The sequence below is a fragment of the Corvus moneduloides genome, chromosome 5, assembly GCF_009650955.1.
Source record: "Corvus moneduloides isolate bCorMon1 chromosome 5, bCorMon1.pri, whole genome shotgun sequence".
Classification (NCBI taxonomy): Eukaryota; Metazoa; Chordata; class Aves; order Passeriformes; family Corvidae; genus Corvus; species Corvus moneduloides.
The window spans coordinates 60,572,193-60,585,111 of record NC_045480.1 but is presented as its reverse complement, the minus strand read 5'-3'; the positions used below and the strand labels follow the sequence as shown (position 1 = coordinate 60,585,111).

Genomic DNA, 12,919 nt, shown 5'->3' with positions numbered 1-12,919 from the left:
GTTACTGTGATTTGGTTTAGCGTGGCCACACAAATGCAGCTGAGAGAGGGGGAGAGAGTTGAACTGTAACAGGTTGTGCCACTGAAGAAAGTATAGGTAATGTAGGCAGCATTCCAAAGATCTCAAAGCACTTATCAGGATTTAATTAATCTTTAATGTTCTGAAGTAGATGCATTATCAGCGAAGTGCTGTGAAATACACACAGAGGGTAGCTGGCTGAATAATATTTTAGCTGCAACTTTGACTTAATACTAATCAAATCTTTTCCTGTGTGCTTTGGTAATACGGGCAAAGTGGGAATCAGGTCAGAACCTGAGGTACTGAAAAAGTAATTTTCCCTACTGCATCTGTACTCTGATTTAGGTTTGCCACATGGCAAACATTCATGCATGGGATCTCTGCATGAAGTGTGGAACTTGGTAGTGCTGCGGAGAACTTGCTTGTTAACATCTTCTTCAGTGTTTCCTTTGCCATCATCAAGGTCAATGTTCTATTTTCCAAAGTGTGTTACATATTTTTGATTATGTTACAAGTCAGTAATACATCTAGATGCGTACGAGACATTTTTTAGATAAATGTTTATTGACAAGTGGATAGTAGTATGCTCATTGTGTGCTCTGGTGTAGCTTGCTTTTTTAGACCACAGTTTGTGAAAGCTCATTACAAGAATATTGAAGTGCTTCAGAAAATGTTTTACTTGCTTTCTGAAATGACATTTTATTGAGTCTGTTAGTGGAACATACCTCGCATTTTACTATTGCATACAAAATATGAGATATTTTAATTAATATTCTGGACATCCAGCTGAATGGAAGTGCAATGGAGTTCAGTTTGCAAGATCAGGCAGCCTCTTACATTACATGATGCCCTGCAGTGTGCTGGAGGTACTCCACCAAAGGTTTTGCAGTATTTTCCAGAACTTCAGCACTTTCATCTTTGGATTGACAATCAAATCAATGCTGAGGGATGAACAGATTGAGGGCAGCCCTGCTCAGAAGGACTTGGGGATGCCGGTGGATGGGAGGCTGAACATGACCCAGCAATGTGCCCTCACAGCTTTGCCCTCAGAAAGCCAAACGTGTCCTGGGCTGTGTCCACTGTGGGCAGCAGGGGAGGGAGGGGATTCTGCCTGCAGTGCTGCATCCAACTCTGGGGCTCCAGCACAGGAAGGACATGGACCTGTTGGAGCAAGTCTAGAGTGCCATGAAAATGATCAGAGGCATGGAGCACCTCTCCTGTGAGGAAAGGCTGAGAGAGTTGGGGCTGTTCAGCCTGGAGAAGAGAAGGCTACAGGGAGACCTTGCAGTACATTCCAGTACCTAAAGGGGCTACAAGAAAGCTGGAGGGGGACTTTTACAAGAACATGGAGTGACAGGACAAGGGTAAATGTCTTCCAGCTTAGAGGGCAGGTTTAGATTAGATATTGCAAAGAAATTCTTCACTGTGAAGGTGGTGCGGCACTGGAAGAGGTTGCCCAGAGAAGTTGTGGATGCCCCATCCTGGAAGTGTTCAAGGCCAGGTTGGATGGGCCTCTGAGCAACCTGGTCTTGTGGAAGGTGTCCCTGCCCATGTCAGGGAGGTTGGAACTAGATGGTCCTTAGGATCTCTTCCAACCCAAACAGTTCTGTGATTCAAATGCAAATGTTTATTGTTGGGGTTTTTGTAGGTTTGTGTTCGTTTTTTGAGTTTTTTTGAGAAAAATGTTTGTCTATTGCAGAAGATACCTGGTTTGAGCTCTTGAAACATTTTACATGGAAGCAAAAGTTGTAGATGTAGACCAAGAAGTGTTCCTGAACAGCATTAAAATAATCTGTCTTTTCTTTAAAGTTGGGCACCCCTGTTTGTGTTTTTTGATTGCTTTTTTGTGCGATTTAGAAGGAGCACCTGATATTCTGCATTTGATGAGCCATTGCAACCAAAGTGTGTAATAAATTATGACCAGAAGTTGGAGTAGACATGCAGTTGGTGATGGAGAAATTGTGGAGCTGCCTTCTTTTAGATTTCCTTTCAGATCATGCTGTTCCTGATGCATGAGTGGTGTTGCCACTCTGTTTTTGGCTGTCCATGAAACTAATTTAGCCTAAGTGTCTGTGTTCAAGCATCTGCACCTTAGGAATTGTCATCATTGATTGATTGCCTTGCTGATGGTCTTAGTGAAGAGACCAAGGATTGATTAGGTTTGGAGATTGACTCACCTGCTTAACTCTACAGTTAGAGTTCTGACAAGGAGTGTGTAATCTCAAAATTTATCTTGGTATCTTCACATAGGCATTTCTGCTTTTGAGTTTGTTGTGATTGCCTTTTGTGGAAGTGGGTTTTCTTGCCTTTAAGGCTAGATAGCTTTCTGGATAGAAGAGGTCTTTTAGAGCTCTAGCCATCCTCTGTCTCTGAAGATTTCTGTAACACTGTGCTCTTTTGCCTTTCTTTCAATCTCTTTCTCTTTTCTGTGCTGTATTTGTTTATTTGCTACTCCTCTCATCTAAGGATCTGAATGGGGGCTTCTGTGGTGTGCTAAAATCCATTCTCACTTAACTGGTAGCCTGAGTACAGCCCTAAGACCTGTCAAACTATTGCTTTTGTAGGTTTGCATTTTCTTTCCTCTTCCCTACCTCACACAGTCCCTTTGCAACCCACACTGGTGTGTTGATTATTTCTTTTCTGGGGTCTTAGAGATGGCAGAGTATCTTGAAATACACAATGGGTAAGACATTACAAGAAGTAATTCTTCAGCAATTGCATGATCCTCTCGTTTTTCTCTGGTATGGCTTAGATTCAATTTAAGTCTATAAGGGTATGAGGACCTATAGGTAGTTCCCATGCCTAAAACCCCTTTGATATAAGACCATAATAAAACTGTACAGCACTTGGTATGTTTTGTCTCCAATTGTCCTAATCTTTGAAACTGATAGGAAATACAGATTTCTTGATCTGGGACTGGAGAAAAATGAGCATTTAGACTTTTACTACTGCCCACAGTGAAGTGACTTTTTTTTCATGACACAAAATCCTGAGGAAGCAGGTTATATTGGTCGTTCTAAATTTGATCTCAAATCTGTACAATTTTAACAATTAAGTGAGTTGCATGGGAATGAGAGGGAGGTTTTCTCTCAATTCTGAGTATGTAGCCTGGTAATTTGGGAAACTTTTGAAAAAATAAAGCAATATAATGGTTGTACTATTTGAATAAAACACTTAGTATAAAAGCTTTGTTTCCATTCAGTCAATATTGTTACTAAGGAACCACTAATTACTGTTTATCATGTTAGAGGGGGCCCTGACAAATCCATGCAAATCATATGATTTATAATTCATAAATCCCTGATCCCCTGAGCAATGTTGCTCTTGCACTTAGACTAATTGAGTACTTATGTTCATCGATCCAGTCCATATAGCACCTTTAGTCCATATGGCAGCCTTTCCTGCGGGGCCGGAAACTCCTGTTCTCAAACCTCCCCTGTAGATGCCATACTGTCCCCAAAATCTGCCTCCTTGGCCCTTTGCTTCACAGTCCTTCAGTCTGCCAGCAGTCAGTTCTGCCTGAATCAGAGCAATATTTCTGTCTGTCTCCCCCTGGTTGCAGAGGTACAATGTCAGCATGGTGCAGCACTGCCTTTTGGGGATGGGATTGCAGGGGTAAATTGCTCTTAGTAGTAAGGCAATGTGCTAGAGTAGCGGTGTGGTGTACTGGTTTATATTGGTTCTAAAATGCATTTTTCCCAGTGGCTGCTCTCAAAAATGGCTTACTGGTAACAATTAGTCAACACAGGTGTTTATTTTTGGCTTTGCAGGGTTTTGTTGGATGTTTTTCTATGTGTGAAGAATAGATAATTATTCTTTTTTTTCCCCCTCATAAAGCAGTGGTCGCCAATACTTACAAATACTCAAATACACAGTCTAATAGTGGTTATGATCTTGTGTGTGAATAATCAGTGCACCACTGAAGGAGATAGAATCCTATGCAAATTTTGTATGCAGAACTGAAAGTAAAAGTAAGGGACTAAAGATATATTATGTTTCAGGATAATACTTCATACCTGGTCATTGTTACCTATTTTCCTAATAATTTTAGCATAGTTTTGTAATGTGCTGTAATTGTAATTGTTATCCAGAAGAATGGCACCACTTAATTCTATCAAAACTGCGGCAAGATAGATGAATGACAAATGAATAATTTACCATCTTTGCATAATACTGTAGCCCAGAACACCAGCAGGATTGATGGCAGAAGAGGTTAACAAATTTTAGCGGCTTCCATTAGCTTTTCATTGTCATATGTTTGTGGTGCGGGCTGAAATAAGCTTTGTAGGAGATCCCAGTCCAGGGAACTAATTACTCGTGCCGATTGCCACCCTGATGAATAGACCCTCATTGTATCATTCCCCTGAAGACGAGGAGCAGGCTGTGATTCACGACTGCATCCTGGCTGATATTTGATAATAATTTTAACAGATAAATGTAGGAAGGCAGAATGATGAAGTGCCTATCCATGCTCTATGACTATCAAAGGCATGCACATAGCCAGCTGTGTTCTGCCTTTTTTCTATAATCACTAATGGAGAATTTTTAGTTATTAATCGACCTTTGAATAAACCCATATCTTCCTGTATTTTGTAGTTTTCCTTTGGTTAATTATTCCAAAATCATTGGGGCTTGTAATCAGAGCATCCCAATTTTAGTGTGACTGTAATACAGACAAGTGTGGAAACAAGATACTGGGGAATTTGATTCCAATACTTCAGTATTTTTCTGAAATTAAGCAATTAGAAAGATGAAGACTAACACTGTTAGTTAGACTGTTAGACTTTGGTGTTAGAAATAAGCATAGAATTTTAATGAAGAATGTGAAGACAGTCTCCATTTTTATAAAATTATTTTCTATCAGAATTTTTAATGTCTACAAATTGTGTTTGAGAGTAGTGTTATGCAAATCATTCTGGCTTTTGTCACTATGTTTGCTTGAAACCTTGATTTACCTTAATTAAAACTAATTTCTTCCTTTAAACCGTAGAACTATGAATGTAGATACCAAGTATTTTTAACATTGTGGTCTGTAAATTAGTTGTGCCTATTCATTTGTCGGTGTTGACAGGTATACTTTCTATTAGCTCCTGGATCAGAAATGGAATATATATCTGCATTTTCATCTATTGTTTTAATACTGGCTCTATAAACAAACGAAGTCAGTGTTTTTTAATTTGAACGTACACATTTTCAGGATACCATGGCTATTCTATGCCTCAGGCATTTTGTTTGTTTGCCATACCTGAAATTGGCGTTTTTTGTACATTCTCTGGGCTAAAATACTATTTTACAGTGGCATTCATTCATGATCATGTAAGCAGATAGTAACTGGCACTTATATATGACCGTATTAAAAAGATCTACGTATGTTTGGAGCATAAAATGGAAAATAATGAATTTGATATAACCTTTTCTAGATGTAATTTTTAAAAAGTATGCTTTCTATGTAGCAATTATTACACATCATAACATGTAGTTTTTAATTAAATGTAAAAACACAACTACATAAACCAGAAATGCAATCTGATTTGCTGAAAATAGGTTGCTGTTTCACTCTCCTGGAATGGTTTATTTAAAAACAGTAAATGGAAAAGAAATGCATTTTCTTGTGTTGTTCTAAGCCTCAGGGGCTAAATGTAATGAATATTTTAAGAGATTATTTTAATTAAATTCCTGCACATCTAAACAGAGTAATATTTTATTATCACATACATAACCATGTAACTGAGGTATTCATTAAAGTTAACACTTTCTGGACCAAGAATTCATGGCATGATTTACTGACCTTGTGCAAAAAGGCACAAATTAGGAAGAAAAATGAAGGGGGACAGACTTTGATTAATATAGGTAATGCTATACCATATTTATAATAGCCTTTTCCCTATTCTGGTTTATAAATGCAGTCACTGAGAAAGGTGCCCTGCTGAGGCTGAAATGAGGCTGAAATCGGAGCACATGCCACTAGAGTGTGGGGAAACTGATCACACTGTCAGCAATTCATTTCAAAATGATGTATTTAGTGCTCATTTCACCTTCCAAGAAAAAAGGGAAAGGAGTTCCTTAGACTGGAAGGTGATATTGTTATTTTCAAGGACATACCTAAGTAAAAGATTGCAGAAAGGGGGGGAGGTTAAAAAAAAAAAAGGCAAAAGCAGTGCAGACAAGGAGAGCTTTATGCAGAAATTCAGCGCTACCATGCTGGTTGATAATTGCTAACATATGTGGCTCCTCTGTTTCATTGTAGTCGTCCTCGTGAGTTCTGGCGCCTCGACTACTGGGAAGATGACTTGCGGCGCCGGCGACGATTTGTGCGTAACCCCCTTGGATCGACACATCCTGAAGCGACACTCAGGGCAGCCGGAGAGCATGGTCAGTGTAAAATCTGCCTCCTGCCACCAGCAGCAGGTTACAGGCCGTGGTGGGAAAGGCTAGACCTTCGTCCTTGTAGGATGCTAGCAAATGGTCCCAAAGCAAAGCCTTTTGGCGTTGCGTTTCAGGCGTGTTTTCCATACAGAGATAGCCTGGGATTCCTTCACAGCAGCAACGCTGGTGTTTGCTGAGCCCCTTCTTTCCGTCTTAGCTGGGCTGGCACATTGTGCATACCTTGCATACAACAATTACAGTCCTTACTAGGCTGAAGAAAAGTGGATGCAATTTTGCCATTAATCCCTGGACAGACTTCCGTGTAAATTACCTGCTTATACCTCAGTAACTTCAGAAGAAGATTTTTTTCCTGTTCAGAAATCCACAGCGATTATTTCAGTTAGCATATGTGTGCCTATTGTTACAGATGTATCAAAAGAAAAGTAACACTTCTACAGGCTAAACTGTGCCTCTGCTTGTGTTTAAGTCCTTGAGTTTTTCTGCAAGAATTTGGTACGGACTAAACAGTAGCAAATGCTGATGTGTAAAGTATTGTTCAAGCAGCAAAATGGTAATGAGTGTTTTAAAAAAGGAGATTGGTTTTTTTAACAGTTATTACTCCTCATTTTATAACCTGGGATCAGTCAGTTATAAGATGCTGTGTCCATTCTAGAGGGGAATCTATTTACAGAACTAATACAATAATCAGTTTGAGAATTCTATAATAAATTGAAATATAACCAACCAAACAAAACCACACCCAAAGCCAGTGAACTTTGGAGTTTAGTACAGAATTTTGTGTCTTTGGTATCTCATGAGGGTACAATGATAAGGTAGAAAAATCTTGCATTTAAAAATAATTTGCTTATAATTAAAGCTGAGTACTCTTCACCTTGAAGGCACATGTCATGGAGCAAGTAATTTAAATTTAGTTTGGTTTTTTTTTTCTTTTTTAGCTAGTGAATTACTGTATGCATATGTGCCTATGTATGCACACACGAACTGTGTGGAGGGATACATTTTATGCTAATTTTAGATTGTTAAGGGTGTTGTATGAATGTAGAAGAACATCACTGTCGTAAAGTTGGTTTCCGTCAGGCGTCTTAACCTCTTGCACTCAGCCTTAAAGAGCCATTTCTGGAAGAAAATGTCTACAATATGTCAGCTGATATAATGCCAAATGTGACATCAGTCCTCTGAAATAAATGACCATGCAGAGAATAGTCAATAAAGTGATCTGAAAGCAATGTTGGTAGAGCCTACATCTTTGGCTATAGAAAGAGGAACAAGATGTAGAATTAATTAACCCTCTTTTTGCTTTGGGGCTTGTTGTTCTTAATATTATGTGTTGTTTCTACACCATGGACTTTAGGGCACTAAGGTTTTTTCTGTTTAATACTCCATGGATGAACAACAACTGCCCCCCCTTTAATATTATGTGTACTTCTAAGTTAAATAGATCTTGTCACAGTTTGATGTATTCTGCTTGTATTTTATTTTATTTTATATTTATACTGTTTATCAAAATTTAAAAAATATCTTTCTTTTTACTGAAAAATATTTAGAGCAACCATTTAGATTTGCATAACTTATTCTTCCGTAAGTTAACACACAGTAATGCAATTATTCATATTTCATAATAATGTGATATTTTCTTGAATCCATGCTGTATTTCAAGGGCTGTGGCTTATAATCAGTTTGTGATTGACAGGACAACAGTTTTGGTCAATAGAAAGGAAGAGGGAGTAAAAGTAGCCCTATTTCATAAGTAGCTAATAGGCATAGCTGGTAACTAACCCTGGTAATTTAAATAGACCTAATTGTTTTCTGTCTGCCTTTCTATTCGGATTCTGACATCCGTAACAGTCTTGTATTATATTTAATTTCCTGATGTTGTTTTGTTCTGAGTTTTCATACTGCCTTTGTTGTCTGTTGTCCTTCTGGTTTTTTATCTAACCAGTGAAGATTTTAGTTTACCCTAAGTCATTATTTAATGTGATTTCTGAAATTATAGATGCTCTCTGCCTAACTGTGTGTACACATGTAACTGTCTTCTTCCAAGACCTTCCACTGGCAAGGTGTAAGAGAGATGACCAAAGTACAAATTCAACTGGAAACTATATATAATGTACAGGAATGCAAAGATAGTTGGGATTTTTATTTTTTCATTTTGGGTTTGGCTTTCTTGGTGTGTTTTTTTTGTTGTTTGTTTGTTTGTTTTTGTTTTTTGTTTTGTTTGGTTTTTTTTTTTTTCATGACTTCTAAAAGATACAGTTGTCAGAAAGATCAACTGGAGTGGCCACTTGATCCATTTCTTTCTGAATTGTGTTTATAAACTTATAATATTAACCAATTTAATCTTAGAATTTCCGATTGTTCTCAGATTTTTTGAAACCAGACTTTCATGATGTAGATATCCCTAGGATTCGCAGAGTATTTGCCTCAGTATGTTATGATTTCATATCAATAATTTACCATTAATTATTCCATTTCAATTAATTATACATGCCTCTGAAGCAAAAGCATTTTTAGATCATGTGTAAAAGGTTCCCTACTGCCTATTTAAGGTTTTTTTCAAAAAATCACAGACCAAAACCTGAAATTGGACGTAAGAGATTTTGCCAGAAGGGAGGCAGGGGAAAATAATGCATAAATAATGGAATAGTACAAGCAGTAACCATGCTTGATAACATGGATTTTAGCTCACTTCTATTAGAGGATACACATTATCAACTGTTTGTTGTCTTTCAAATACAACCAGATGTATTCTCCACCCCAGAGAGCTCACAGTGCAGGAATCATCCCAATTTGCAACTGTGAAAATGATTCAGAAACAATTGGAAGCCCAGATATTGTTCAGTAAAACCTAGAGAGAACAACAGCAGTCAGATCTGTTGCAGCCTAGTTATGTGTCTTAGTAGCAAGAACCAATCTTTCCCAAGGATTGATTTGATTTGGAGGAGAACCTCTGGTGCAGAGGTGGCAGAATAAATACCTGAAGACTAATGTTCTCTGTTCAGACAATCAATACCAGCCCCATGACTATACTTCTGGCTACCTTCTAGTTAAAAACAAATTTTTTAATTCTGACAATTTAATTGCCATTCCCAAGTTCACATTAACTTGCTTGGGAAAAAAAGGCTTTAGGTAATTTTTCAAAGGGAAAAGGGTGAAAAAAAAAAGATCCTTCCAAACTGGCTATTTATAAAAGTCAGTCTAATGGTGTATTGTGGGGAAAGGAAAGAGAGGTGAAGGTGCTGTGGTAGAAAGTTTGGGATGGAAGGAGTTAACTCTTTTCTATTCTTCCTGTCACCTACTGTTTAGAAATGGAACCAAAATGCTTGTATAAATGTGAAGGGGAAAAAAGAGTAAACCTGTTGGTGTTTTGAAATTTACCCCAAAATGCAATATTTTGTGAGGGAATCTTTAGCTGCTAGAAAGTACCTTATCAAGCTTTTTAACAAGTGATTTATTGGGGGTTTTAATTGATGTTTCTTAAAAATGTGGGGAGAGGGGGATTAAAACAGTCTGTAGCATTTCCATCAAGGCAATAGGTGGAGTTCAGGGCTTTGTAGCTCCAAGGGACCAGCAGCTGGTCATCCCCAGTACTGCAGTTGACTGGTTAGTTTGGTTTGCCTCAACAAGAAGGATGAAAAAGAAGTCTTAAAAATTATGCTTAAAAAACTTGGTTTGAAAGTCATTGGTTTTTCCATTGTTATGTTTTTAAATAAATAGGGAGAGTAGAGGGAAGCTTCTGGGGGCCCTTTCCAAAAAAAAAACCCAACATAGTAAGGGTTTTTTTAATGCACCTTTTCTTTGAGTTGCTTTTCCTGGTATAATTACCAGTTTTAAAAAAACTAACAAAAACCCTGTATCGTGCTTTCTGATACTTTATTTCTCAAATGGCTTTTAAAAGCTGTATTTTGCATATAAGTTTAAGTTGTAGACAAACACTTTAAAATAATCTGTCATTCTAGGAATGCCTTAAGCTTGGTCAGCAATGTAAGACAAACTGTTATTTTTGCACCCAAGCAAAAATAAACACAACTCACTGCAGATGCAGAGATCCAGAGATGCAGAGATCCATTTGCAAAAACTTCTTGATGAAGCTGAGTCTCACAGAGTGGGCTGGGAAGGATTGCATGGAATTACACTAATGAGTTATAGTAATGAAGTTGTGTGCTGGCTGTTGGGTTTAGGGCAATACATAGGCTGTGCCTGGAGATCTTGATCTTGGAAAGGTGTGTGGGAGCTGCAGGGTTTATGACCTGAAATATGAAATCCAGTGTAATATGTCTGTGCTTATGTGGGAATGGAGTTGTCACATGGTGTCATGCTCCATCATGTATATCTCTAATCAGTAAATATATAGAGAGAACTAGACCATGGCCTACCTACATAAGTGCATTTTTCCACAGAAGAACAGGTGAATCCATGTGGAATGTATTCTGTTCTGTGCAGGTACTCATGTGAGCACGACTGTGTTGGTTGCAGAGGTAGTGCTTTATTCACATCAGTACGGAAGGAGCAGATTCTGGTTCAGACTGTGATGTCTCATTGGTTTCCAGTAGCTGGTGTCTGCAGGTGTGTAGACAGGCATCTTCCTGTGCCTGTATTTAAGCTGTATTTAAGTTTAACACACGTTTCATGTGTGCCAGGAGATTTTGGTAGCTAACGTCATATGCAAAGAGATGACAAAAATTTACAAAAATGGACTAAATTTATGGTCTAAAATCTGATTTTGAAAAAGGCACATACATAAGATGTATGGGTTTGAATCAGCATAGTATCGGTAGCTGGGGAAAGAATTAAAATCTGAATAAGTGAAAAAGATAGGGCAATATTTCTGTTATCCAGTCATCTTTGGTTTGGAAGCTGTTGTATTGATTTTGTGTTTTCTTAAAGACTGAAGGGCATAGTAACATTTTGGACAAGTTGTACTGAGTATAAAAGTATTAACCTTTGATCTTGGCTCTGAATTCGATCTTAAATAAGAATAGGCAGAGGGCTAGTTTGAAATCAGCATCTTCAGTATAACAGATTCTAGCAGAGGAAGCAAAAAATGGCAGCTGTGTACAGTGCAGATGAGGTTTTTGGAACAACAAATATGGTTTGCCTGCATTAAAAGAAAAAAAAAAAAGGAAGGACCAAAAAGAAAAAAAAAAGGAAAATAATAAATTATCTTGGACTTCATCCTGAGGTGGTTTTGTTCTATTTTACTTTTTTTGATCTTCAAGAGAGTGCTGGTAGGGCAGTGAGTAAGAGTGCATGTGGTGTGTGTTAGTACACTGATGGTAATTTTACTGCTGCTAACTGAAAATCCTCAAGGGGGAGTTAATTACAGGAAAACCTTCCTAAATATCAGCCGCATATTTTCCATGACAAGAAGGTTTTTCAACTCACATTGAACAACTCCAGAATCTGAGTTATCATTATTTACATGAGCATATTTTGCAAGAAAGTGAGATTTTGTTTGTTCTATGCAGTTAAAGCTTTACAGTATTTTTTTTAAGGCTTTCTTACAAGTGACAGATACTGCTAGGGCAAAAGGACCACATATAAATTGCATTTTATATTGTATGACAAGTTAAATTTCCTTTATTTGTGTTTTTGTTTGTTTGGTTTGAGGTGAGGGTTTGTGTTTGCTTTTTGTTGTTGTTTGGATTTTTTTGTAAGGTCAAGGCCTAAATCAAAACCAGTATTTGGTCATTTGGGGTTTTTTGTTGTTGTTGTGATGGGGTTTTTATACTTTGAGTTTTGGTTTTGTGGGGTTTTTTTTCTTCTTTTTGGTGAGTGGATTTCTGTTTTACTTTTCCACTGAATTGAAAAGTTTTATTATTTGCAATTTACATGCATATATTTACTTAAACAATTCAAACTTTATATATTGCCACCGGGGAGTCGCTGCCTTCTGTAAATGTTTGCAGATTAGCATATTTTTAGAGGAAGCCCGTGGAACTTCAAATCAAGTGTGGCAGCAATCAGAGCGAGCAGCCACCAGTGTGTTGAAGTTAGTTGGTCCTGATGTGTTTGGTGAATGTTTTTCAAACACGGCTGTGCCATGGGTATTCTCAGTATATCTTTTAAGAAACAGTATTTTAATTTCCAACTTTAAAAAAAAAAAAAAAAACAACCCCAAAACCGGACACATACACTGCTGTGTTTTGGCATTACCACAGCAAAACTTACATATAGAGGGAGTAATTATCTCTTTCTCCCCCCCCCCCCTTTTTTTTTCCTACTTTTTTCTTTTTTAATTTTTTACCCCCCCTCCCCCTTTTTTTTTTATTTTTGTTCCTTTTTCTGCTGCTGCTTTGAGGTGGTGATTTAAATAAAACAGATTTCGAGGCGGCAGTGCCGGGAGGCGCTGGCAGCGCTCCCGGGTTCCGCGGCGCTGCCGGGGCCGTGCGGGCCGGGAATGTCGCTGCCCGGGCACGGCGGGGACACATTTACCGGCCCGGTGACCGTGTGCGGGGCGGAACACGCGCTCCGAGCAAAACGAGCTCCTTGGCCGCTTCCCTTCCACCCCGAAAAT

The 12,919-nt window shown here is 38.2% G+C and overlaps 1 protein-coding gene across 4 annotated transcripts in view; it reads left to right on the top strand.

The window, feature by feature from the left end:
• LRBA (LPS responsive beige-like anchor protein) overlaps nt 1–12,919 on the top strand; it is a 373,887-nt gene that overhangs the window by 189,587 nt on the left and 171,381 nt on the right. For all 4 annotated transcript variants that reach the window (XM_032110029.1, XM_032110032.1, XM_032110030.1 and 1 more), the window contains one exon: nt 6,266–6,390. In XM_032110029.1, the coding sequence (XP_031965920.1) occupies nt 6,266–6,390 (125 nt within the window). The remainder of the gene's footprint in view (nt 1–6,265; nt 6,391–12,919) is intronic.